The 27,904-nt window shown below is 38.5% G+C and overlaps 1 protein-coding gene across 10 annotated transcripts in view; it reads right to left on the bottom strand.

Annotated features, from left to right (window-relative positions):
• Nucleotides 1–27,904, bottom strand: part of FOCAD (focadhesin) — a 322,109-nt gene that overhangs the window by 286,314 nt on the left and 7,891 nt on the right. For 3 of the 10 annotated variants that reach the window (XM_089913172.1, XM_089913171.1, XM_089913169.1), the window contains exons 1-4: nucleotides 9,556–17,320; nucleotides 8,319–8,407; nucleotides 5,568–5,642; nucleotides 2,684–2,838 (exon numbers count right to left, since the gene is read on the bottom strand). In XM_089913172.1, the coding sequence (XP_089769298.1) occupies nucleotides 2,684–2,838; nucleotides 5,568–5,642; nucleotides 8,319–8,407; nucleotides 9,556–9,688 (452 nt within the window). In that variant the 5' untranslated portion in view covers nucleotides 9,689–17,320. Of the gene's footprint in view, nucleotides 1–2,683; nucleotides 2,839–5,567; nucleotides 5,643–8,318; nucleotides 8,408–9,555; nucleotides 17,322–27,904 lie in introns of those variants that run through there. The other 7 variants (XM_089913175.1, XM_089913174.1, XM_089913173.1 and 4 more) reach the window with 6 other exon arrangements.

Genomic DNA, 27,904 nt, shown 5'->3' on the forward strand with positions numbered 1-27,904 from the left:
GAATTGGTAAATTATGGCATATTCATACAATGGAATATTATACAGCCAGAAAAAAATAGAAAGCACTTTATGTATGGTAAGGAATGATGTCCAAGATATATTTGTTTCGTTGAAAAATGCAAAATAAGGAATACTATGTATAGTAGGCTACTAATTTTTTTTAAGAAAAAACATGTACATATAAATTTTCAGTTACATGTACATACAGCATCTTTAGAAGGATAACAAGACCTGTTAAGAGTTTTATCTGAGGAGAAAAACTGAGATACAGAGGAAAGACAGAGGATTTGCCTCCTACGCCCTTTTGAATTTTTTACCACGTGAACATGTTGCTAATTCAAAAAATGTATTTTTTAATTTAAAAAAATCTAATATTACTGACAAATTTTCACATATACTGATGACATGCTTTGCCACTCTCAGCAAAGCTTATGCTTTTTGGTTTACAATAGTGATGATGGACTTATACTGATGTGTGAAGGATATCCCACACCAGCATAATTTTCTAATAGGACATTCTGGAATTAAAGGTATAACCTAACTTGCTCTAATTATCCCTTAGTCAGAGACATTAGCTGGCCCCTGGCCCCTTTAGCTGCTGGTACTCTTATTTTTGGATATAAACAGTACAACTAGACAATGCAAGGAGGTTCTATGTTTGTGAATTTTAAGGCATTTGAAAATATTTAGGGAGGAACTTATACTACACCTGCATTTAAAAAAAAGGGTGAGGCAAAATCTAGGTGGCTTGCTTAAGGGCAACCAATAAGTTACAAAAAGAGAGACACATTAAAACTTAACCTTTTAGGACTTCCCTGGTGGTACAATGGTTAAGAATCCACCTGCCAATGCAAGGGACACGGGTTTGAGCCCTGGTCTGGGAAGATCCCACATGCCATGGAGCAAGTAAGCCCGTGCACCACAACTACTGAGACTGTGCTCTAGAGCCTGCGAGCCACAGCTATTGAGCCCACATGCCACAACTACTGAAGCCCACACGCCTACAGCCCGTGCTCTGCAACAGGAGAAGCCACCGCAATAAGAAGCCCACACAGTGCAATGAGAAGCCCGCGCAGTGCAACAAAGACCCAACGCGGCCAATAAATAAATAAATAAAAACATTTTTAAAAAAACAAAAACTTAACCTTTTAAAAGCCGCCTCAAAACTAATCTTTTAAAACTAATCTTTCTAAAAACATTTGTTTGAGTATGTGCGCGTGCGTGCATGTGCACGTGGGCATGCACACAAAGAAAAAGACAGAAAATGAGTTAAGTTTTTAGCCATGATCGAACCTTACTTATTCAGAAAGATTTGGTCATCTACTAACTGCTGAAGAGTGTGCTAGAGACAAAAATACAGGTTAAAAATAGAAATATATTGTGAAAGAGCAAGTAGCCCGGCTGAGAAGAGGGAAGTGTCTAGGCAGGAGAGGTGACATCTGAGCTGAGCCTTGAAGGATGAAGAAGATGATATCAGAAAGAGAAGGGGAAGGAACATTCCATGCAGAGGTACAGCATGCACAGGCTCGGGAACAGGGAACAGGTATGTACGGCTTAGAGGAGGGTTCATGGCAGAAAACGCAGGTTGAACAGAAGGTGGGAACTAGTTTGGGAAGGGCACATATACCACGCTAAAGGGCTTGGACTTGTAAATGTAGATAGCAGAGTATAAAGAAAAAAATCAAGGCTCCAAAAAGATTCAAAGAGTTGATGTAAGGGAACAAAATAAGATTTGTGAAGAAAGGTTAAAAGGCCAGAGGTTACTTAACCTAATAGACCTCAAGCCTAGGAAGGCACTGTCCATACATTGATGGTTACAGCTGTACTCCGTCTCCACAGAAGGCAGAAAAAAAGATTAAGTATTCAGCTCTGATGATACTACAGTAAAGGTAAGAAACATCAGGAGAACAAGTAATCCCACTGAAAAGGAGGCGGGGGCCTGGGTAAGAGTTGGGAGAAGAGGACAGAAGCTTAAATGATTTAAAGCAGGCAAAACTGAGGGCATATAGATCAAGACCATTTCTTGAAGCAAAGAGTGGCACCTCCTTTTCAGGAAGTATTTTACAAGAGATGCTCAATTCCATGGGATGGTTCAAATACAGTCTTGTTTGACTACCTCAGAACGCCCATTTTATCCCCTGGGATTCCATTAACCTCAGTCTGTGAATGGAATAAATATGGTCATTCCAAACAAATTCAAAGAACATTATTTACTTGGAATAATCAGGGGAAGACATGTCTAAACCACAAAATGCTTTTAAAGAAATTAGTGCTGTTATTTTCTAACGCATGCACTGATGCTAAAGGCTGACCAAGTATTGCCAATAGTGTATAAACTTTACCATTGTGGAATGATGCTTATGGGCAACCTTCTTTCTTAAAATAAGTCAGGAATTTGTACTGCAAACTGTGAGTTATAAACTACTTAGCTATTCCTTAAAAAGAGCAATGACAAAATAAGCAGAACCCCAAAACTTAAGTACAGCAAATGACCACAAATCCCCAAACTTTTAGAGCTTAAATTAGCATGTTCTCACCACATATGAAATTTCAACTGCATGACATTTTTAGGGAAATAAAAACAACTGGCAAGTAGGATGAATGGTGACCCTTAATGGCAAATGAATGAATTTTTTTCTAAAACTTTAAATCATTAACTGATCAAACATGAAGGAAAGAGCACCTGGTCGATGGAATCAGGTTGAGAATCCCATTGAGAACATAGCTGAACTCCGCAAGATCCTGAGCGACAAGGGCTACCAGACCCTCACAGCAGGCTGTTCGAACCACGACATTATCACTGCAACACTTCTCCCACAGCAAGTTCAAAGCAGGAGTCTGAAATCAAGTGATTAAAACACACGTCTGATGAGCAGCAAATGCATATACACCCCCAGCCATTCATCAAAGTGTAATTCGGGGCTTCCCAGGTGGTGCAGTGGTTGAGAGTCCGCCTGCCGATGCAGGGGACACAGGTTCGTGCCCCGGTCCGGGAAGATCCCACATGCCGCGGAGCGGCTGGGCCCGTGAGCCATGGCCACTGAGCCTGCGCATCTGGAACCTGTGCTCCGCAATGGGAGAGGCCACAGCAGTGAGAGGCCCGCGTACCGCAAAAAAAAAAAAAAAAAAAAAGTGTAATTCGTTCACAGTGGGCTAACTTTCCTCTACAAAAACCATGTCACACCATTTGTAGAATACACTAAAGTCAGTTTTCCAAGAGAGGTAATGGCTATGTTCTGATATAGCAACTCTCTCTCATTGGTGCCTTTGCTGCAAAATGAGGCTGGCTGCGGAAGTATGACCTGAGTCCGAGCAACACAACTACCAGGAGATCGAAACTATGACTTGGCTCCAGCACTGTGCTCTAACTAAGCCATTTAACCAGACATGAACAATACCAGCATATCAGTTAGTCTAAGTTGGACTCCAAATCATACCTATGCTTCAAGCCCTAAATGGCAGTAACATTTTCAGAAAATGTTCCTGCTCTCCTCCCACCAACCTCTATCACCCACATGCCACCCCACTGTCCCCCACAATGTCCCTGCCCCAAGTGATTGAAGCTGAATGTGGACCCAGAGGAAGGAGACAGAAGCAGGACAGGCTACGAGCAAGCTGCTGGTTCCATGACTACAAACAAAAGCCTAGAAAAAGTGTTTTGCCCAAGGAAGACTGTGACTTCTCCCCCTCACACTGTGAACCTGTCACTTTTGACAGGAAAGCACCGGAAGGACACACAGATAAATATAAGTTCTTTATTTTGAAAAATCCTATAAAAACAGAAGTTCTAGCTTTCATAACTTTCTCAGGAACTCATGAGCCTCCCCTCAAAAATAAAGGTTCACTACTAATGATAAACCTCTATTTGAATGTGTTGTGGGTTAAGTCCATTTAGATTTTACATGTTGTTTTGGGGATTTTTTTTTTGCTTTTTTTTTTTTTTTTTTTTAAAGAACACACAATGAAGCTATTTTTCCTTCCTCCTGACATAATTTATTAGGGAAACATACAATCTGGAGAAAAAAAAATTAAGATTCCCCAGCTCCCATAGAATAAACTAAAAGAATGAAAATCAACATTAAATTGTGCTAACTTTCCCACAGTAGCTGGCTCTGAGAGCCTCTTCAGTCTTAGAATCCCACTAACATAACAATACAATTAACAGTCACTGAAAGGAAGAAATATTTATATTCCATTTCTTTTTTTCAGAAGGAAATTTTATTCACCTGTATGGACAATACCAAAGCGTTCTAAATGTCATCACTCCACTACTAAGCCAGAATAACAAAATAAATGAATAAAAAAACTGTTGCCTCAGGTAATACTGTGCCCTCATGGAAGTAAGCAGTCATTTATTAGAAGAGGAAACATTTAGTTACAGGGATTTGACATTCAGTAAATCCTGGCAGTTTAAGTAAAAACACTAGATCTTCTCAGAGTACATAATGTGATTATCGGCAGGATTAAGATCAGAATTCTCAGAAAACCTAATTTATATGACTACATACAAACACCAGATAAATGCCAATTAGTGAAGTATGCCCCTACATTGACTTCAACATGTCAGCAGAAGCTGTAAAGAGATGTAACTTGGAGCAGCTAATAAAAAGGAATGTGAGAGAAAGGAAATCAATTTATTTCTGTTATGAAAAAAAAAAAAAACGTATTTCCATCACCTATATTCTCCATAGAGTGACCTTAGAGGACCTACTTAAGCAGAGCTTCCAATCAGCATGTCAAAATACACAACACTGGTCAACCAAAACCCAAGTGGTAAATATGTCAGTAAGCTGGCATTGCTTCAACTCTTAGCATTCAACTGCTCTATGAATGGCACAGAATTTTTCCTCCAGCTCTTCCTATCAGGGGATGACCTTTCCGACTTAGAACGCATATTTGGGGCTATACCTAAAGCATGAGAAATCTCCTACACCCAAACAGAGCCACTATGTTCACTTTCTCCATTAAACAAAAAGATTCCCTCAGCAGTAACTCTATCAGCCTTCTCTAAAGCATGCCTACCCTCCTTCCACCCATGTTATTTTTCATTAATAGTCATAAGAATACTCCCCTTCACCCCTTCCATATCTCATTCCTGGAGTGTTGTTACAAATTTTAAAGTTTAAAAGAAAATCATGGCGGGCTTCCCTGGTGGCACAGTGGTTGAGAATCTGCCTGCCAATGCAGGGGACATGGGTTCGAGCCCTGGTCTGGGAGGATCCCACATGCCGCGGAGCAACTGGGCCAGTGAGTCACAATTACTGAGCCTGCGCGTCTGGAGCCTGTGCTCCGCAACGAGAGGCCGCGATAGTGAGAGGCCCGCGCACCGCGATGAAGAGTGGCCCCCGCTTGCCACAACTAGAGAAAGCCCTCGCACAGAAACGAAGACCCAACACAGCTATAAATAAATTAATTTTTTAAAAAAAAGAAAATCATGGCAAACAAACAAAAAATGGCAAAATCATTTCTATAGTGACCTGAACTGTGAGGAAAACAAAAGAAGTGCTTATGCAGTCCAGCTAGCAGCAATATCTGAATAGAACTAAAGCACAAAGTTAAAGACAGACCTGGTTTGTGGACTGGTGGATCTTTTCTGAAAAAACATTTTCCTTTAGAACTGCAGCAATAAGATGACCTGCAGCCTAAAAAAACAAACAAAATTAATGAATACATTCCCTTGGAAGTTCTCGCTCAATAGTGAATTTGAAGGTAACTAATAGCAGTACTAGTTGATATGGTATGCCAATCACTCCCATTCACAGAGTGTGTGCTTTGTAGAAGGCACTCCACATACATAATCTCTTATCTTCATTAACCCACAAGGTAAGCATTTTATCCTACATTTTATCCCAATAAGCAAACTATTGTTCATAGATGTTGAGAAAATTGCTGGAATTTCAGTTTAAATTGCTGTCACTTAGTATTAGAAGATAATTTGAGATTGCTTAATCCATTAAACCATGAGAAAAGTGAGAAACTCCACAATTCTTAAAATCATCTTTGCAGCTAAATGAAACGCATCATTTTTCATCATGCCCTTAATGAAGATCGTCATCCCCATCTTCATGATTATGGCCCACACAGATTTGAACCAACAGGTCCTCCCCTCACCATGACCATTCTCCTTCCTCTATGCTCTATGATTTAATTTTTTTGTTGGTTTCTCATAGGTTTCAGCCCCTTAATAAGCTTTCAGCCTCATAAATCTCTAAAATTTCTCCATATCTTCTTTGGTCAAAAAGCCAGTAATTAAAACTAAGATTCTTATAGGAGAGCTGATTCCATAAATACGTAAATGTCATTATTTCCCATCACCTCAACTCCACTCTCCTAGTTTTTCAGCACCACACAGCACTGCTGTCTTAGAGCCACAGGCTAGCAACAATGACAGCCATGCTATGTATGGGTTGGGAGAAACTTTGCTTCGGCAACAACTGTTCAGCCTGCCCTTGAGACCAATGTCTGAAAAGACTATGAATACCTGTCAGTGTTGCAAAGTCTCCCGAAAAGCTCAAATAAAAACAAAGCACCTACTCTTTCGTTTCTTTTTGTATTTCACACATTGGAATTGAATTCAGACCTCAATGCTTGACAGTCTAAGTTTTACAATACAAGTCACACATTCACATGAATTTTAAGTTTAGATCAATGAACTGTCTCTTACCTCTTTGTTAAAGGGATAGTAACAAAGAATTGAGGACCAGTGAATAGTTTCAGTTCCTGTTTACAAAATATACCATATTTCATTGAATGTAACTGGCCATCAACTGCAAGATGCACCATTATTTTATATACCATCAAGAAAGAAAAAAAGTCTGCCAACTAATCTGTGTTATACAATGCTTCTTTTAATTTAAATTTCTTATTTTATATTAATGAAAGAGCTCTTTCAGACTCTTTTAGAAAATCATGGCCAACTTCATAAATGTGCAGGCAATACCAACTGTATAATGACCGCTGCCATCAATTACTAGGTACAACCCAATTTCACAGATGTTAAAATGTGAAAAAATGTGTATGAATCAATGAAATATGGTGCTAACACTGAGCAGTGGTTACAAAAGAACAATAAGAAGTATTCAGGGGACAGGGCACAGTTGCAAGAACCTAATGAAACCAATATGAAACACAACAAGGACAAAAAAAAGCTACTGTTCATATTTAGAAAAAGGACTAAAAGAAAAAAGCTTAATGATAAAACATCCCCCATTGCCCACCAAATTCAATTTCTCTAATTTACCTTCCAATTTATCTCTCTAACAAATCAGAGAATATAGCCTAAATTGATTTTAAAATACAAAATCCAAGTATAAATCAGCCTATACTGCTACTTAAGTTTTCCGTAACAGAATAGTTTAGATATCGTACACTAGACAATATACTTTTTCACTTAATTGTAACAGCAACACAAATAGGCATTTCTTGATTTATCTATGCTAATAAAGGGACTCCAGGTACAGAAAAATAAAAACAGTGGACAGCATCCTCCAAGCATTCATCTTCTTCTTCATGGTAAGCACCTGTGCTGCACAGGATATGACTCCAACCCAGTCAGGTAGAAGGGAATCTTGCATAAGGAGTGTTCTACTCCTCATGGAAGGGTTCCCCACTACCCAGCTAAGTCAATTCCCACAGCAGGCATCTCCGAAGGTAACTGTTGAAAGTATCCAAGACGCTGTACGTTGGTAAGTCTTCAGGCAGGCTTCTGCTGGCCCCTTAGCTTTACTCTCACAAGAAAAAATGGTAGCTATTATGGTACCTTGATTAACAGGGATGCTTCTAGTTAGCTGAAGGCTAACCAGAACATCAGTTGTTTTAACCCTAATAACTGAAAAGCTCTTCTAAAATAAATTAACACAATCTTCTACCTGAGTTAGCATGTAGATCCAATTTTTTAATCCAGGGTATTTTACCTATTGAATGTCATTATTATAAATATCTTTATTCTTAATGTTGTACTGCGGTAGAATATACCTTTTTCAATATTAATCTCTCATACTCTGTAGACGTATAACCATTTAATTCTGTTCCCAATAATTAATTACAGACCAAAAAATATATATTCAAGGGTTAATCAAGGTTTTTATCTCTAAGAAGAAAAGTATGACATAAATGAAAGCAGAGATTGGTCAATTTCAATATTTACTTTCCTATGTCATACACAAATTTTCAAATTAACTGATATAAAAGTTGTTTATTAATATATATTTCAGTACATAGAATAAAAATATTTAATGTTAAAAATATAAAATTCAATTAACAATCCACCAAAAATGTTTGTTTGTCACCATGAAGCATAAACAAACAAATAAAATTACCTGTGATTGGATAAGAGAATTTGGAAATTCAAACCTTTTCCTGATATCATCTGACATTTTTACTTCTCTCACATGTACGTAAGCAGATTCTGTAACCAAAACAAAAGAATATTTGTTAGTCCGGAAACGGAGTTCAAACCAACTATTTGTCAAATAACATGAAAGTAATTCATTCCAAAGACAACAATGGACATAAAGCACAGGGCTCTGCAGAGCAATCCCTTGGCATACCCCTCCCTGTTAACCACTTCAGCCCTCAAATGCCATGACTGATAAATAAACTAAAAATGCCCAACAGCTCTTAGTTTTTCCCATTAGAGCAAATCCTGAAACAGATGAATTCACTCCACAGAAACAAACAAAAAAATCCAAAAGTTCAAGCCTAAATAACAGGATTTTAAAAGTTCAACCACACGTTTGAAATAGAAATTAATTCTTCTGTGGATCAAAACTTCTGAGGGAGAAAGAATCAAACTTTCACAAAATTGTTTAAATTATGCCTCACTCTGGCACAAGCTTCCGTTTAATCATGAATCCAACTGTTAGTGACAAGTGTGAAGCATTGGTGAGCTTTTTCAGGAAGTATAGAAATGACCTAGAAACTCACACATCAAAACAGATCCTGTGTCTTCTAAAAGAGGAACAAGCAAGCAATTAGCACCAACTTTTAATATTTACATCACACCTCTCTGACTCCTACTGGGCTCTCAAATACAACAACAACAACAAAATCATGGAGAAGGGCAGGTGGCAAAGTAGAGACACAGAACTAATAAGATTTCCCAAGGATCCCAATTTATCCAATTCCCATGCAGCACTGAACCCAGCAAATTACACCACTCTAAAAAATAGGATGCTTTAGGCCACCTATTTATTACAGTATAACTTTAAAAAAAAAAGCTTGTCAGTACTGTTCTCTAAGTCACCTTATAAAAATAACAGGCAACAAAACCAAGCTTTCCTGATCTCAAAAATGGAAGCTTCTTGTGTTGAACCTGCAGCTCTTTCTCACTATTCTCCTCCCTTTCTTCCAAAGCCCAGCTCCCTGAATAAGTAATTTATACTACCTTTCTTCCTCAACACCTAAACTTTGCTACGGTAAAGTCCCTTGAATTGGACATTTCACAGCACTGAAACAACATGTTCTAAGACTGCCAACCACGTCCCCTGTCTAATTTACTCCTTAGCTTTTAAGCAGGTCAAAATTTCTTCAACTTCCCCGTTGTATTAATCTCACCTTTCTTGAAATGTTCTTCTCTTTTGTTCCATAAGACATCACAACAGGATTTCCCAAAGTGTGTGCCTGGGAAACCCAAGATAGAGATCTCCTCGAGAGGAAAAAAGAATTTTGTAGGGACATATATTGCCATCTTGAAGATTCAAAGAGTAAACAAAAAACCAAATAATACATGAAATATGTTAGAAGGTGATACAATGGGAAAAAATAAATCTGATCTCTTTTTCTATGAGTTGGTTTTTGGTTTTTTTTGCGGTACGCGGGCCCTCTCATTGATGTGGCCTCTTCCTCTGCGGAGCACAGGCTCCGGACGCGCAGGCTCAGCGGCCATGGCTCACGCGCCCAGTCGCTCCGCGGCATGTGGGATCCTCCCGGACCGGGTCACGAACCCGTGTCCCCCTGCATCGGCAGGCGGACTCTCAACCACTGTACCACCAGGGAAGCCCTATGAGTTTGTTTTTGAAGTACAATTGACCTACAAGCTACGTTAGTTCCTGTTATACAACATAATGATTTGATATTTCTAAACATTTCAAAATGATCATCACGATAAGTCTAGTTACCATCACCATACAAATGTATTACATAATTATTGACATATTCCCCACACTATACATTTCATACCTGTGACTCATTTATTTTGCAACTGGAACCAGAGGCGGGGGGACGCAACTGGATGAAGGCAGTCAAAACGTACAAACTTCCAGTTATAAGATAAATAAGTACCGGGGTCATAGTGTACAACATGATAAAGGTAATGAACACTGCTGGATGTTATATATGAATGTTAAGGGAGTAAATCCTAAGACTTCTCATCACAAGGAAAACATATTTCTCTTCCACTTCTTTAATTTTGTATCCATATGAAACAATGGGTGTTCACTAAACTTACTGTGGTCATCATTTGATTATGTACCTAAGTCGAATCACTATGCCTTAAACTTATACAGTGCTAAATGTCAACTGTACCTCAATAAAACTGGAAGAAAAAAATGTTTTTAAAAGGTAAAGCCAACAGAGTAAAGGGGGGGGATGAGAAGTGAGGGATGGACACACTTCCTATTTAAATATGGTGGTCACCTTAGAGGGTGACATTTGGAAGTTAGCCACACAAATCTGGGAAAAGAGTGTCACAGGCACAGGAAACAGTGAATGCAAAAGCCCTAAGCTAATAACCTGCTTAAGACCCATCCCAGAAAGAGGAAAAAGATGAGTCCGGGACAGAGTGAAAGAGGAAGAGAATGGTAAATCAGAGTCAGTGAGAAGCCAGACCACAGAGGGCCTTGTAGGCCACTGGACGGACAGATGTATTTATCCTGAGTGAAACTGTTAACTACTACAGGAAAAAAAAAAAAAAAAGTGGTAAGATTTTAATAGAATCACTGAGGTGAGGAGAGGTCAGATTCTGGATATCTTCAAAGGCAGAGCCAATGTAGTTGCTAATGGATTAGATGAGAGTATAGGAGAAAGAAAGGGTCAACGATGACGTCAAGGTTTTTGATCTGAGCAACTTTATTCTTAATTTTAATTCCTTTGGGCATTTTACACATTAAGCAAAACCATGTATATATTACTTACCATGGCATTTTTTTACTAAAAGGAAAAGATGGAGTTGCCATCAACTGAGACAGGGAAATAAGTTTTGTGAGGGAAGACCAGGAATTCCACTGGATAGGCAAGTTTTAGATGCTTAATGAATATCCAAGTGGCAATGTCAGGGAGAAAGTTGGATAAATGAATTTATAATTGAGAGACAGATCTTAGTTGGTGATACAAATAATGGCGTATATTATTAAAGAATCTGAGAGGTTCTAAAGCAAGAAGTTTGATTAACTTTGCTTAACCCAGAGTTTCCCAAATTTATCTGGTCATGGCCCACCTTTTTCTAAAAATACCTGTTAACAGTGTACATAGCCAGCCTTCCCTGGGATACACCTTGGCAAACACTGCTCTACTGGCTCCTCCAATTCCTCTGTCCACTCTGCTTCTCAAGCACCATCTTCCTGAAGGTGCTCCCGAGCCTTTTGCCTTGTGCTTCTTTCATGAAAACTCCTGGAGCCTTCATCTCATCCCTATCTCCAAACACTTCCCTACTCTCTCTCATGAGACTCTAAAACACCAGAAATTGGAGAGGTTAAAAACAAAACACATATTTTCTCTCATAAAAACTGTTTCCATTTCAGCGCATCTTCTCTCAATTCTCCTCTCACAATTTTCTTCACCAACATTCTCTAAATCCAGTCAGTCACAAAGTCAGCTTTGTTCTTTCCAGCATCTCAGAGTCTACCTTTCCTCTCCATTTCTCCACTCATCATCTTCGTTCCTCATGCTAGGCTTCCTTCAGTAACTGCTGAATCTTGGGGTTCTCCATGCTTGAGTTCATCCCATACGCTGCTGTCAGATTAACTGTCCTAAAATGCTATTTCCATCATATCATTTCCCTGTAAAGAATTCATAGTGGGTTTTCAATAGCCTGTCAGATTAAATGCAAATTCTGATTCCCAGGTTTTAAGTCTCCAACAGCAGTCTCACACATTCGACTTCATTTTCACTGTTGTCTAATTCCAATCTGGTTAAAACCATTTTCAGAATAGTCCCATGTGCTCAAAAATCTGCTCATTCCTAAGGGATTTTATTTATGCTGTTGTCTCCTATATAAAATGTCCTCCTCTGTCTGTTCCTACTATTTAAAGATGAAATTCACTTCATAGCCTATCTTCTCTGTTAAGCCTTTCCCAAGCAGCCACATCTTAGAGCAATCGCCTTGCTTTATATTTCTTCAGTGCTATTGCATTTGGTCTGACCCATACTACCATGTGACTATTTACATTAGGATTGTTCATATTTTTCTGTAAAGGGTCAGATAGCAACTACTCAGATTTGCCACTGTAGCAGGAAAGCAGCCACAGACAATACATAAACAAATGACCAGGGCTGTGCTCCAATAAAACACTATTTACAAAAACAGGAGGCAGGTGGGCTGTAGTTTACTGACTCCTGGTTTACATAATGACTATTTAATTAATTTCTAAAATTTGTTGACAAAAATTGCTACAGTTGACATTCAAATCTGCCCCTGTGCATCCAAGCACAGGTAGATACATAAATAAGATAAATTATACATGTCTTATTATCTAAAAGATGAAAAAGTTCTCTTTATCATAGAAAACAAACTTTTTCATGCCCCTAAACTCTGAAGGAAATTTCTCACATTAGGCTTTCTATATGGGATACAGAGTGATATAATAAACAATAATCTCAATAACATAAGCAAAACGGAATTTTATGTTACTTCTTTTTTAAACAAACCCTGGAGAAAGCCATGGTTATAACATAACATGTAATTCAGGAAAAAAAACTCTCAGCTAATGGGGTCCAAGTACAGAGTTTTCTGATGATCTAACCTAACTCAATAGAAAGTCAACTTTAGAGTATCCAGAGAAGCAGAGGGTTATCAACTTACCACAGAATATACTTACGCAAATATCAAGAGTGGGAGAGTTAAATAGAAGAAATGTGGGGTTATACTCTGATTCAGGCCTGAACGATGGCATTCCAAAATGCTCTGGGGACCAGACAAACAGCTGGTTAGGCTAACAGCTTATTATGGCAGTGAAGAAGCTGAGCCATCCGGAAAGAGGACTTTGTCTCCAGGAGGTGGGCCAATGGAGTAAAAGAGCACTGTTTTTACCAAAATTGTCTAAGTATAGATGACAAATACCTAAGCTTACAAAAGACAGTCCTAATTTTGGTACAACACTTTAGAGAATAAGTAAGTTTTAAAATCTATAGTAACTATCTTTCCTTAGGCATTCTCAAAACCACTACCACAGCTGCAATATGATTTGATATCATCCTTGATTTGCTATCCTTGCGCTACCAACTGCAGGTGTCTTTCACCTGCTGGAGACATATTTCAAGGTTAATCACAACCACTTCGCCTTTCAAGGTATCAAAACATCATATTCTCTTAGGGAATTTCAAAAAGAGTACATATTTTGCTTTAGCATTGGCAGTGTAGCATGTGTCCTACTCTATTTTTAATCTCAACGTCCCTTGGGCATTTTATACATTTAAGAAAACAATTTATATATTACTTCTTACCCTGACATTCTTAGTCACAATATGCTCCATAAACCACGTTACAAAAAAAGAGTATTTGATTTTAAAAGATTTATCTCCAACCTGTCATAGTGCCTTTTTTGTCTGTCTGAATCTAAATCAGAAAGAGAATTTTCAATGAGGTCTTTAAGTTCCAAATGAATCAAAATATTCGTTTAACTTAAGCAATTATCATCTTATCTGCCAAGGTGTTTCAGCCGCACAAGAACACTTCCCCAAAAATAAATCAATTGCACTCTAGAAGCAATAAAGGAGCAGCAGATAAAGCACCTTAGGTTTTCAATTTTCTCAATAGTTTCCCTAGGACACAAAAATATACAGCCATAGATCACACAAAAGTATTTAGTGTCAAACTTCAAATGAAGGATACAATCTGAAAAACAAGAGAAGAATCTCTCTATAGTAGACCCTCAAACAACACAGGCGTTAAAAATCTATCTAATGCCGACCCCCGCACAATTGAAAATCTGCACACAACGTTATGATCAGCCTTCCACCGCCATGGTTTCTCATCCACTGATTCAACCTACCACTGATCATGTAGTATTGTAATAAAGTATTTATTGAAAAAAATCCATGTATAAGTGGACCCATGCAGTTCAAGCCTATGTTGTTCTAGGGTCAACTGTAATTATATTCACAAGTGCTATGGGAATCTAGCAGAGGGATTATGCAGGGTAGTTTGCGGGGGCCGGTGTCCAATGGTCACAGAGAAAGACTTGACTTTGAACACTCATGACTACCAAATTTCTATATAGGAAGGACTCAGGGCAGCAATGTAGGTGGAAGTCAGGGCTACAGAGAGTACATTCTGGAAGCTAGTCTACAAAAGCAAAGTCATCATCAGACTGATAAAAAGTAAACTTCCTTCACATTAAAAGGACTCTGTTTCAGAGACACAACTAGGACTTTTTTTTCTTTCTAACACTTTATCAACTCTTCCAATTATCAGTTATGCATTTACTTAGCTTCTTCCACCCACAAGTTAAGCTATGGAACCACCAGACTGAGGATTTTTAACACATATTTTGACAATTTATTACTTTTTTTAATGGCTTATAGAAAAGCTGATGTGCACCATCAATAAATTTGACCTGATCTTATAAGTTTATCAAGACTGTGGCTCAGGGGTATATTCCAGACTCTTCTAGTTGCTTCACTCTGCCCCTTAAAGAAAAAAAGAAAAAGACTTTTCAATCACCCAATATTTATATCTTCCTTGTTCTCCTACCTACTTAGCTTCTCACCTACCTCTTCTCAGTCCCTAAGAGTCCCACAGCCTCTCTAGTATCTGGCAGCTGGAATCTGTTTCATCACCCTTCATTATATCCCGAAACCTGCTAGAAACTCAAGCTTAACCTCTGCTCTTGCTTCAAAAGCTTCAAAATCCAACTGGCTCCTGCACTCTCAAATTAACAGGACAATTGGAGTCCTCCTAACGACATGATTCATAAAAATGGAAATGTCATGGGAAAATTGCAATGGAAAGTTTTTAATACTAAAGAGTGAAAGAAAACAGATTTTTAATCATTATATTCACTAAGTTATCATTAAATTAAGCTGAGAGTAGGAAATACTTGTATTTTCGCCACTAATTTCAAAATCAAGACAAGGTAGAGGTCAACCTACTGGTATGACAGAACCACTTGGTCAATCAGAGAAAGCAGGAACGGCATAGACGTGGCAGAGACCGCTAACTATCCTTCACTATCTGTGCTTTTCTTCTATATTAATAAAACTGTAGCCTGACCAGCTGTATTACATTTAGTAGCCTCAAATATGGCCACAGAGACTGTGTATGTGATCAAGTTCTCCCCAGTGGAATCTGAGCAGACATGATGTGCCAATTCCAGGCTACAACCTGCTTCCTCCACTCTATTCCCAACAGAAACCAGGTCTTGGCAACAACTCAGATTCAATCATGTGCATGAAGACAATGCCTCTAGGACACGGCTGGAGAAACAAGATGGAAGGAGCCCTAAATGATAGCTTAGAGCAGAATTGCAAACCTGAAACTCCAAAAAAAAAAAACCTTCTACTTTGTTAGAACCACTGCATTTTGAGGTCTGTTTGTTGCAGCAGCTAGTACTTCCTTAATAATATATTGGACCTGAGAGCATCTCCCTTCTGTACTTTTGTCACTGGAGAAACAATGTCAGAGGGGTTAAGCAACTCAACAAAAAGGTACTCACCCTAGCAATTCACATGACAAGGGAGGTTTCTTGACTCCCAATCCAGTGTTTCCCTGGACTATCAGTAACATGAGGCATGACCAGCACACTCCACATTCCTGCATCATGTCCCAGGAATTTTAAGATCTGTAATTCAAGTGCTGAGCAAATTTAGGTGACTGTAAGTTCTGATTATCTCACTGGTTGCAATTTACTAAAGTACATCAAATTGCTATCACATTCTTGCCTTTACAATTTAGTTTCTTCTCAGTTACATCACATGTTACTTACTCATAGATTTTGAAATGGGAGTCTAAAATAAGATCAAAGGCAGGAAATACCAAGTTCGAGCTTATTACTGTCCAGGAGAACCAAGCATGAAAGTAAGAAACAAAACCACCAACTTCAATAATGTCTGATTTGTTACAATACTTTCTTCAATTATTCTTGGATTATCTTTTCTAAAGTGTCTTTTATGTGTATGTATTTATATGTTAAATATACAAGGGAATGCAGATGAAAAATAGTGATTTTTAAAATCTAAAGACTGATTTATCTCTAGAATTTTTACAGTATCCAATCTAAGTCTTCAAAGAAGTCCTCTAATTGGCTCCTTTATGAGATTTTTTCTAATGTTATAATTTTTAAATATTTTTGCTCCACCAAAAGAATAATTTCTCAAATTGCTCAGTACATTTTTAAATAAGTATTTTATGTTGATACAAAATAATCTTTACTGTATATTTATAATAAAACTGATGCCCAATCATTTTGAAGACCTTACTGACCAATAAATGTCTAATCTGAATAGCTAAAATCTCCATATTCACATTACTTTTAATGCCATTCAGTTAACTAAAATTTAGTAAAACACCACAGAATATGTTTTATAGGTATTTGATTTGTATTTCTTCCCCTAAAAAATGACTCAAATTTTGCGCACTCGTTCTCTAAAATAATTTACTTCTTAGCAAATATTAATATGGCACAAACTGAAGTATACCAGTGTCCCTCCAGGGGGGAAAAAAAAAAAGAGGAAATGATAAGTAAAATAAGAACATCTAAATGTTGATAATAGATGGGTACATTGGAGTTCATAATACTATTCTATGTTTATATATGTTTGAAATTTTCCATTATAAAGTTAAAAAAAAAAACCCACATGTGTGATTCTCACCTAGGGGCCAGGCGATAGTCTCAGCACTTCACATTTATTAACATTTAATCCTCACAATACCCTATGAAATAGGCACTCATTTTACAGAAGAAGAAACTGAGGCACAGAAAAGACAGATAACTTTCCCAAGGTCATACAATAAACTGAAATTCAAATCCAGGTAGTCTGGGTACATATGTACATAGAAAAGCCTGGAAAACATAAATTATGGGTGAATTTTAATTTTGCTTGTTCCTAGTTTATAATTTTTTCACAAGAATATGTGTTTTTGTAATTTGAATAAAGTTACCAAAATTATGAAAATCTTTATTCAAATACACATTCTTTAGAAATAGAGGATATGACTTTCTAAAACCCAAATCACTATAAGCATAGAAATCCATCATTAACAGATGTCATTAAGTGAGCAACAAACTAGAAAAATTTTAGAAATGTTAAGACTACTTTGTTAGCCATTTTACCAATGCTTTATGGAAAGAGTAATATTGAAAAGGGGTCAATGTAATTTAACTAGATAGATTCAATTAACTTTAGACCATTTAAAAATCTTCCTTCATTTTCAAGGAGAAATATAACCATTATTATTTTCCTACTTTAGACTCCTGGGAAATTTTATACCAAAATAAAAACTCTCACTCTCAAAAAGAATTATGTAGACTGATGACAAGTTAAATGGCAACATTTTTTTTGATCGCTGCAAACTGGCCAAACTCATTTCTTATTTTTCATGAAAACTAAATTATTAAAATCATATCGAATGGAATAGAATTATTTTAACTTACACTCTTAGTACTAATGAAAGCTGAAGATCAGATGGGCCAAGGAATTTTATAGGAAGATAGTAAATTTCCCTGCTGTTAACTAACTCAGTGTGGCCCAAGGTGGAAAATATCTCTATATTCCAGGCCTGAATGGACACAATCACAAAAATAACATCATCACCACACTGTTAGAAGAACCACTCTAAAAATGATCAAATGAATAAGATGAAAAGGGCACTGTGAAGCAATGTCATATATTCTTTTGCAAACCCTACAACTATCCATAGTGAAGATGAGAAAACGTCTTTAATTTGATTATGCTTAGTCTTACATACCCCTATCACCATGATGACAGAGCAACCTGACACAGAGAGAAAAATCCATGGGGCTGGAGGGTCAGGGAGTAGGCAAAACAGACTGGTTGCAAAACCTGACTCCACCACTAGGCATTAAAATTTAGGTTAATCACTTACTATCTGGAGGCTGTTTCCTCACTGGTTAAATCTGGGGCCACTTGCCTCACAAGGTAGCGTAAATAACAATATGAAGTAAGCCTGAAAGCCAAGAGGATCTTGACACAGTAGGTATGTATTCTAAAAATGTGTGTTTCCTCCCTCCCTTGATACCATGTAGGACAGTCAAGGGAAGCGAATGATGGAAAAGAATTTAAGTTTTAGGGATAAGTAGAGCACCTCTAATCAAAGACTAGGATGGGATCCTGTATGTAAGTCACCAGCTAGAGAAATAAGACACCAGTGCCCACAGTTAGGAAATGCATGAAATTCCCATTCAAAATATATAGTTGACTTCTAACTCACCTGCTGAAAACCTTTCAACAGCATCCCACTGCACTTTGTAATAAAATTCAAACTCCAAACCAAGGCCAAAAGGTCCTACATGATTTGGTCTCACACCTGTCCCTCAGTCAAGGAACTTTAGCCACAATGACCTCCAGTTTGCTCTGTGAGCCTCCCAAGTTCTTTCGATGTGCGGGTCTGGAAATCTTAGGCCCCTCAGCCTCAAGTGTTTGTGCCGTTGCTGTTTAAACAGCTGACTCCTCTCACTGTTCACATCTTCCCTTGAGCCTCCCCTACCCCCCCAGCCCCAAGTGCTTCCCCACTCCCTACCCGCAGTGACCCACTATTGTATCCTTCGCATAGCTTTGGTCGCAATCTCAAACGATCATCATATAGTATTTCTGCTGCCTCTCTCTCCACCTCCCGGTGAAATGCAAACTCCTGAGGGCAAGGGCCTGGACTCTCTTTCTGACCACTATACCCCAGCATATAACAAGTACCTGCTCAATAAAGATTCACTGAATGAACACAAAGCACAACATGAGATTCAGAACACCATGTTGGATGAAACAGCTCCTATGTGCCACACATCCACAAAACACTATAAGTAACTAATCCCATTGGACAATAACTCTGAGGTAGGTATTATTAACGCCATTTCCAGTATGAGAAAATAAGAGCTCAGAGAGGAAGTAACTTGCCTGAGGTTATACAGTGGTATTAACAGCCAGGATTTATTGAGAATTTTACCATGTTACAGGCAGGCATTGTTGAAGCTCTTTACATGTGTTCTCTTACCCAATATTCAAAACCCCATGACGTGAGAATTATTATTATCCTCATTTTCATATGAAAAACCATGTGAGGCAAAGAGAGGTCAAAATTAACTGCCTAATTATGTAAGAAGCAGAGCATGGATGTGAACGGTGCAGCCTATGAATGTGAGTCAAAGTTCACATGCTTGGGCTTCCCTGGTGGCTCAGTGGTTGAGAGTCTGCCTGCCGATGCAGGGGACACGGGTTCGTGCCCCGGTCCGGGAAGATCCCACATGCCGCGGAGCAGCGAGGCCCGTGAGCCATGGCCGCTGAGCCTGCACGTCTGGAGCCTGTGCTCCGCAACGGGAGAGGCCACAACAGTGAGAGGCCCGCGTACCGTAAAAAAAAAAAAAAAAAAAAGTTCACATGCTTAACCACTCCTCTATAAAGTATAGTTGACACAGAGTTCCTGAAAAATTAAAATAATCCAGTAAAGTAATTCACTCAGAACCAGGCACATAACAAACACTTTTTAGATGTTAGGTATTATGATTCCTGGTCTAAATCCAACACATTGTTTTTTTCTATTATATCTTTCTGCATCCCAGGGAATCAAGCAAATCTTTAAAAACAAAAACAAAAACCTAGGTTTGGATATACAGTGTTAGATCAAGTTCCCAAAGCAGCTCATCAGCATCCGCAAACAGCTCTGCACCTTCGCATATATTGCAATCCTAAAAACATGTAATCAAGTCTGATGCATGAAAGTTACATATTAAAGGGCTGCTCCATGCCGAGCACAAAACACAAAAATTATCAATCCAAACTTAACCCTCATCCTGTGGCACCATCAACCAGCAACACTTCTCCCACATCTGTATATGTTTGTGGTTTTTTAATTTTTTTACATCTTTACTGAATTGCTTTACAATGGTGTGTTAGTTTCTGCTGTACAACAAAGTGAATCAGCTATACATAGACATATATCCCCATATCTCCTCCCTCTTGCATCTCCCTCCCACCCTCCCTATCCCACCCCTCTAGGTGGTCACAAAGCACCGAGCTGATCTCCTTGTGCTATGCGGCTGCTTCCCACTAGCTATCTATTTTACGTTTGGTAGTGCATACATGTCCATGCCACTCTCTCACCCCGTCACATCTCACCCCTCCCCCTCCCCTATATATGTTTTGAGATTTTATACTTGTATTTCGTTGTTGATCATTCACTTTAAGTCCAATGAGTACCTAACAAAGGATAAAGATTGGCCACTTTCATCATGGCGACTGGTATCAATCAGTAGTAAGTCCATGCTTCTTGCCATTGATATCAAGGCTTTCGTATTTAATTTTCCATTTTTTTAAATCAGTAAATATTCATTGAAATAGATGAAAGCAATCATTGCCCAAATAATTGCTCAAACACTACCGCACAGACACAGATGGCTACACGGCTGCCAAATGAACGCTTGGCTGGCGTGTAGCCCCAACCATGTGACAGCTCAAGACACATCTCAATGAGACAGGGGAGGCTTTTACTTCTAAAAACATGCAGGAGTTTGAAATAACAATGGAATGTTCGGGAAGAAATGTTCAGAACCAGGAAGATCAAGAGGAAGCCACTGAACGTTCTCAGTTCCTGCAGCTGCCTCAGAATACAGAGCTTGAACTACGACTTGGTTATCACACTCCATGCAAGGAGAACATGAGGATATGGTGTACAGGGGCCATACTGCAGAGTTAGGCTCAACTTCTAATGCCCTTTCCAGCTCTGAGAGGACTGTCACCAATCCTCAAGATGTAGATCTTCTCATCTCATTCTGAAGGGGCTAGCTCTATCTGTGTAGCAACAGCATACTACTGAAGGAATATCTCAAGCAAGAAGGATTCCTCACTGACCAAGCCTGCTGCATTATTCTCCTGCACTTTCGAATTTCTTGGGGGAAACAGCTGAGCCTTGTTCACCTCCTGCCGGGCCTGGCATGTAATAAGCAGTTAATTAATGTTTTTTGAGTTACTGTGTTTAGCACAGTACCTAATACACAATAGACTCAAAAAAATGTTAGAATCATAATTCTACTGTTTATTTTGTTTTCAGATCAACTTTCCAAAACAGAAAGTGAGAAATACAGAAGAATCTATATCCAAATCTCGCTCACTAATTAAGATTTGTGAAACAGACCAAAATAAATTAATAAGAACCAGACGTCAAAAATAAATAAATAAATTTGTAAATGACTCTATTTTCAAATTAAAACAGTAACCAGATTCAGTTATCAACACATTTAGGGTTTGAAAATAATTAGCTCTTTTTAGACCGACTCCTTTTTCCCAGCTTTTTTAAAACTAAGCAAATAACTTCTGTATAGGTAGCATAAAGATGAACTTCAGCCAAGCCCAAATCCCAAATCAGCAGAATCCAAATTGGTGAGATTTTATCACACTGTTACTCATTTTGGTACATTTTCTTACAAAAATAAAATAAAAGGTCAAAGAACCCACGTAAACAGAAGACTGGTTCATCACTGTTTCCAGCTGAACCTAATAGAGGTGGAAAATGGGTCTTTGTTACTTGAATACATCATAAAAGTTTTACATGAATGCTTCAGTTGACAGCTATTATTTATCATAGCTATACTCTTAATCTGCTATGTATTACAACCCTTTAAAAGCCCACAGTATTACCTCTGTGTATTTCCCACTAGGGTAAAGGCATTTTAAACACATAATTACCCAATGAAGTAATATTTACTAATTTTCTGTTACACAACTAGCAGTATTCACGCCTGTTTTTACTTGTAGGGTTCTTAATAATCAGATATTAGTTAACCCTCACAACTATACTGGGCAGACGATCATTAGTAAATCCTTTCACATTAGTACAGAGACACCAAGCTGTATGTTCAAGAAAAGCATCCTGCAATGAAATGCTAATATCCAGTTGGCAGAAGAAGAAGAGGAAGAATGGGAAGGGGAGGAGGAGGAACACCTAGCTGTTCGTGACAATTATTTTTAATTGCACAAATTTTAAAACCAATACATACAATTTTCACATGTACAGGGTTCAATGGAACTTTTCAACACTATGCTGGAAGTAAATGACTGACTAGATGAACAGCAGTGAGCCAGCAACTCACAATGAAGCCAGTGCTCAGAGCTTCATTTCAGTCTCAAAAACTACTTCTGCCTCTCAGTCCAAATTCAAACTCTCTTTATGAAATTGCTCCCAATCTGTCTTACCTCCAAACTGATACAAAGGTCCTCAAAGGCCAGATCAGCTCTGGAGCAAAGCCTCAGATGTAAGGCAGAATCAGCATGGTTCCCAGGACCACAAGCATCTTCCCAAGCCCCAACCCACCATACTCAATTCCATAGAGAACTTAGCACAATAAAGCTGAAAGTCTGGGGTAGGTCCAAAACTAACCCACTCTGTGGGAGTGGGCAGTCAGGGTACTTACTGATCATTTGACCTTAGTGTTTGGCACTTCTTGGCTATATCCCAAAGTGTGGCATACATGCTTCAAGTTCTATTCACCTCCCATTTCAAAAGTGTAAGAATACAAAAGGCTTAAAAGCAAGCTTCTTTTGTGCAAAGTTATTCACTGACTGATCTAAAAGGTAAGCTAAGTAATATGCAGGTAAAATTTTGATTAGTAATGTGAAAAACATTTACAAAGAGTTTTAATAATATAAAGAAATGCTCATGACAGAGTAAAAAAATTGTAAGAAATTTTTATACACAATGGTGAACACAACCAAGTTTAAATTATAGATATAAAGACACAAGATTAAGGAAAAAAGTGAATATGCAAAAATGTTAAGTTCATTTCTGGTTAATAAGTTGATGACTGATTACATACTATTTCTCTCCTCCTTATATTTGCTACATTTACTTTGCCCCCCTACAATGGGCATACATTACTTTTTTACATTAAATAGAAATTATTAATTCTCTTCAAATAAAAATGTAAGTTCAATTTTTTAGTCTCAATAAAAAAAAAATTGTGATCTTATTTATTCACTTGAAACCATGGTCTTTTATCACTGTCTAAAGAGGCAGTTTCACCACAGCACACACCAAGATAAAAAGCCTCACTTGATCCAATTACACTGCTTATTAAGAGCTATTTAATGAGAAAGTCACACCTTTGAGTTATTAGATGCTATAATGGTCCTGCAGAGTTCCAAACAACTAAGCTAACAGAATTACCTTTGATTCTAAATTGTTTGCCAGAAGATTAGTCCATCTGTCCCTGAAAAATATTAAGTGTTCCTCCAATGTGTTCAACTTCCTCCAATCTCATTTTAATCAAGGATGTTGGCCTCAGTCGACAGAGGTATTTTTTAACAGATTTATTGAAGTATAACTGATGTACAAAGAAATGCACTTATTTAATGTGTGCAATTTGATGAGTTTAGACATGTGCAAACACCCGTGATACCATCACCACAATCAACATAACAGACATATGCAACACCTTCCAAAGTTCCCCTGCGTCCTTTTGTTTTCGTTTTTTGGCGTGCACAATACCGTACTGTTAACAATTGGCACTACGTTGTAGAGCAGATCTGTAAAACTTATTCATCTAGCATGACTGGACTTTATAAAGGATAGTTATTTTTAATTGCTTAAATTACAATACAAAGAGTTTAATTTATCCTTTAACTTTCCAAAAATGCATATACAACATATATGCATATATGCAACATAAACATATACGCATTCCAAAAATGCATATACAACAAAACTGTTGTCATCGATAGATAAATTTTCGGGCGGTCTTTACATGTTTCAGCATCTGTCAAAGAATAAAGAAAAGTCTTTCTGATATAGTGACATTTGGACACAGACTGGGAGGAAATACTGAGCATTCCAGACAGAAGGAACACTAAGGGCAACAACCCTGAAGTAAAAGCACATGTGGCAAACTCAAGGAAGACCAAGGACACCAGTATGGTTGGTGCAAGTGCGCAAGCTGGGCAGTAAGAGATGACAGAGTGAAGCAGGGGCCCAGATGACAGAAGCCCCTGTAGACGCTGTGGGCTCTGGATGTTCCTGAGTGGCACAGGTAGTCCTACATGCTTTGGGACAAGGGCACGGCATACTTGACAGTCATTTTAAAAAGTTCATTCTAGCTTCTCTGGAGAACAGGCCATAAGTGGGCAAGGATGGGAAGAAGGAGACCAGTTAGGGGATTATGGCAATAATCCAGGAAAGAAACCATATTGCCTTGGACAAAGAGAACAGCAGTAGAGATGGGGAGAGGTCAGAGTTTACGCATATTTTGACAGAATTTGCTAATGGACTGGATGTGGAATGTAAGAAGAGTGAAGGATGACCCCAAGGTTTTCAGTTCAGACAAGTGGAAGAAAGATGCAGTCACATACTGACATGCAGAAGACTAAAGGAGTCTTGTTTTTGAAACAGTGCAGCAATGTGCAAGTCTCCTAAATCCATGAGGTGCAATTTACTTTTGTCTATGTCAGAAAGGAGAGGCTACATGACAAAAGGGTGCTAAGTGCAGAGAGTACAAGCTTCATCTTCTTCTCAATTTTATTTGAAGCCAATCTTCACTGTAACAAAACAAATGTTAAATTTTGTATGATTAGCTCTAGCCTGGATTTGCATTCAATTCATACCCAATACCAATGCTGCTGTCAGCACATGCCCCACTTCCTAATCCCCATAAGGCCTCGGTGGCCTGCTAAACCCTAACTATCCTATGGAGTGGAAAATCTCACGAAGTAAAAAGAGGGAGATATAAAGGAGGGAGGGGAGACAGGCAAATCAGTATGTAGGTGGGTAGATAATCCTTACTTCCCTATTCACTCAGCCTTCATTGTCCATTCCATTTCATAACTCCTTCCAAGCTTTACGTTATATGTTCAATACATTCTGAAGGCACTGTGACTGTGAGCAAATTTAGGATTCAGGGAGGGGGGATGGGAAAAATTGGTTGTGAATTGATACTGTAAAGAGAAATGTGAAGAAAATGAAAATGTATTTTTCTTAAAAAAAAAACCTTTAAAAATATGAGGTCACTTTGTTAATATCTAATTGATTTGTGAGTGACTCAATTGTTGCTAAAACAATTAAGTTAAAGGATGATGGGAACTTTATATTAGAGGGCTCTGAATGATACCACCTGAACCCATTGATTCATCTTAGCATCATTAAAAGTGAGAAACCAGACACTGTTGTCCTCATGATGTGAAGGAATAAGAAGACATACACAGAACCCTCCAAGAATATTCTTGCCTAAAAAAATTCAAACTGGGGACTTCCCTGGCAGTCCAGTGGTTAAGACTCTGTGCTTCCACTGCAGGGGGCACAGGTGTGATCCCTCGCTGGGGAACTAGATCTCACATGCATGCTGCAACTAAGAGTCCACATCTGCAACTAAGAGCCTCCATGCCACAGCTAAAGATCCCATGTGCTGCAACGAAGATCCCATGTGCTACAATTAAGACCCAGTGCAGCCTAAATAAATAAATAAATAAATAATTTTTTTAAAAGACCCTGAATAGCCAAAGCAATCTTGAGAAAGAAGAACGGAGCTGGAGGAATCAGGCTCCCTGACTTCAAACTATACTACAAACCTACAGTAATCAACACAGTATGGTACTGGCACAAAAACAGAAATATAGATCAATGGTACAGGATAGAAAGCCCAGAGATAAACCCATACACATATGGTCACTTAATTTATGACAAAGGAGGCAAGAACATACAGTGGAGAAAAGACAGCCTCTTCAATAAGTGGTGCTGGAAAACTGGACAGCTACATGTAAAAGGATGAAATTAGAACACTACCTAACACCATACACAAAAATAAACTCCAAATGGATTAAAGATATAAATGTAAGACCAGACACTATAAAACTCTTAGAGGAAAACATAGGAAAAACACTCTTTGACATAAACCACTGCAAGACCTTTTTTGATCCACCTCCTAGAGTAATAAAAATAAAATTAAAAATAAACAAATGGGACCTAATTAAAATTAAAGCTTTTGTACATCAAAGGAAACCATAAACAAGACGAAAAGACAACCCTCAGAATGGGAAAAAATATTTGCAAATGAAAAAACGGACAAACGATTAATCTCCAAAATATACACACAGCTCATGAAGCTCAATATCAAAAAAAGAAACAACCCAATTAAAAAATTGGCGGAAGACCTAAATAGACATTTCACCAAAGAAGACATACAGATGGCCAAGAGGCACATGAAAAGATGTTCAACATCACTAATTATTAGAGAAATGCAAATCAAAACTACAAAGAGGTATCACCTCACACCGGTCAGAATGGCCATCATCAAAAAATCTACAAACAATAAATGCTGGAAAGGGTGTGGTGAAAAGAGAACCCTCCTGCACTGTTGGTGGGAATGTAAATTGATACAGCCACTATGGAGAACAGTATGGAGGTTCCTTAAAAAACTAAAAACAGAAGTACCATACGACCCAGCAATCCCACTACTGGGCATATATCCTGAGAAAACCATAATTCAAAAAGAGTCATGTACCGCAATGTTCACTGCAGCTCTATTTACAATAGCCAGGGGCTTCCCTGGTGGCGCAGTGGTTGAGAGTCCGCCTGCCGATGCAGGGGACACAGGTTCGTGCCCCGGGTCTGGGAAGATCCCACATGCCGCGGAGCGGCTGGGCCCGTGAGCCATGGCCGCTGAGCCTGCGCGTCCGGAGCCTGTGCTCCGCAACGGGAGAGGCCACAACAGTGAGAGGCCCACGTATCGCAAAAAACAAACAAACAAAAAAACAAAACAAAAAAGATACAATAGCCAGGACATGGAAGCAACCTAAGTGTCCATCGACAGATGAATGGATGAAGAAGATGTGGCATATATATACAATGGAATATTACTCAGCCATAAAACGAAATGAAATTGAGTTTTTTGTAGTGGGGTGGATGGACCTAGAGTCTGTCATACAGAGTGAACTAAGTCAGAAAGAGAAAAACAAATACCGTATGCTAACACATACATATGGAATCTTAAAAAAAAAAAAAAAAAGGTACTGATGAACCTAGTGGCAGGACAGGAATAAAGATGCAAACGTAGAGAATGCACCTGAGGACACGTGGTGGGGGGGAGGGGGAAGCTGGGATGAAGTGAGAGAGTGGCATGGACATATATACACTACCAAATGTAAAATAGCTAGCTAGTGGGAAGCTGCTGCATAGCACAGGGAGATCAACTCAATGCTTTGTGACGACCTAGGGGGTGGGATAGGGAGAGTGGGAGGGAGATGCAAGAGAGAGGAGATATGGGGATATATGTATACGTATAGCTGATTCACTTTGTTGTGCAACAGAAACTAACACACTATTGTGAAGCAATTATACTCTAATAAAGATCTATTTTTAAAAAAAGCCATGGTGAGAGCATGCATCAGATGTTTGAGGAAGAGCAAAGAGGCTAACTGAGCAGAGTTAGTGAGTGGAGAGTAGTTGGAAATGAACCTGGAGAAGCAACAAAGGGGTCAGATGGTGGCAAGCCTCACAGGCCACAGTAAAGACTTTGCTTTTTACTTTGGGTGGCAATGG

The sequence above is a fragment of the Delphinapterus leucas genome, chromosome 6 (assembly GCF_059928025.1).
Source record: "Delphinapterus leucas isolate spDelLeu-1000000601 "Yukka" chromosome 6, BTC_Dleu_Yukka2, whole genome shotgun sequence".
Classification (NCBI taxonomy): Eukaryota; Metazoa; Chordata; class Mammalia; order Artiodactyla; family Monodontidae; genus Delphinapterus; species Delphinapterus leucas.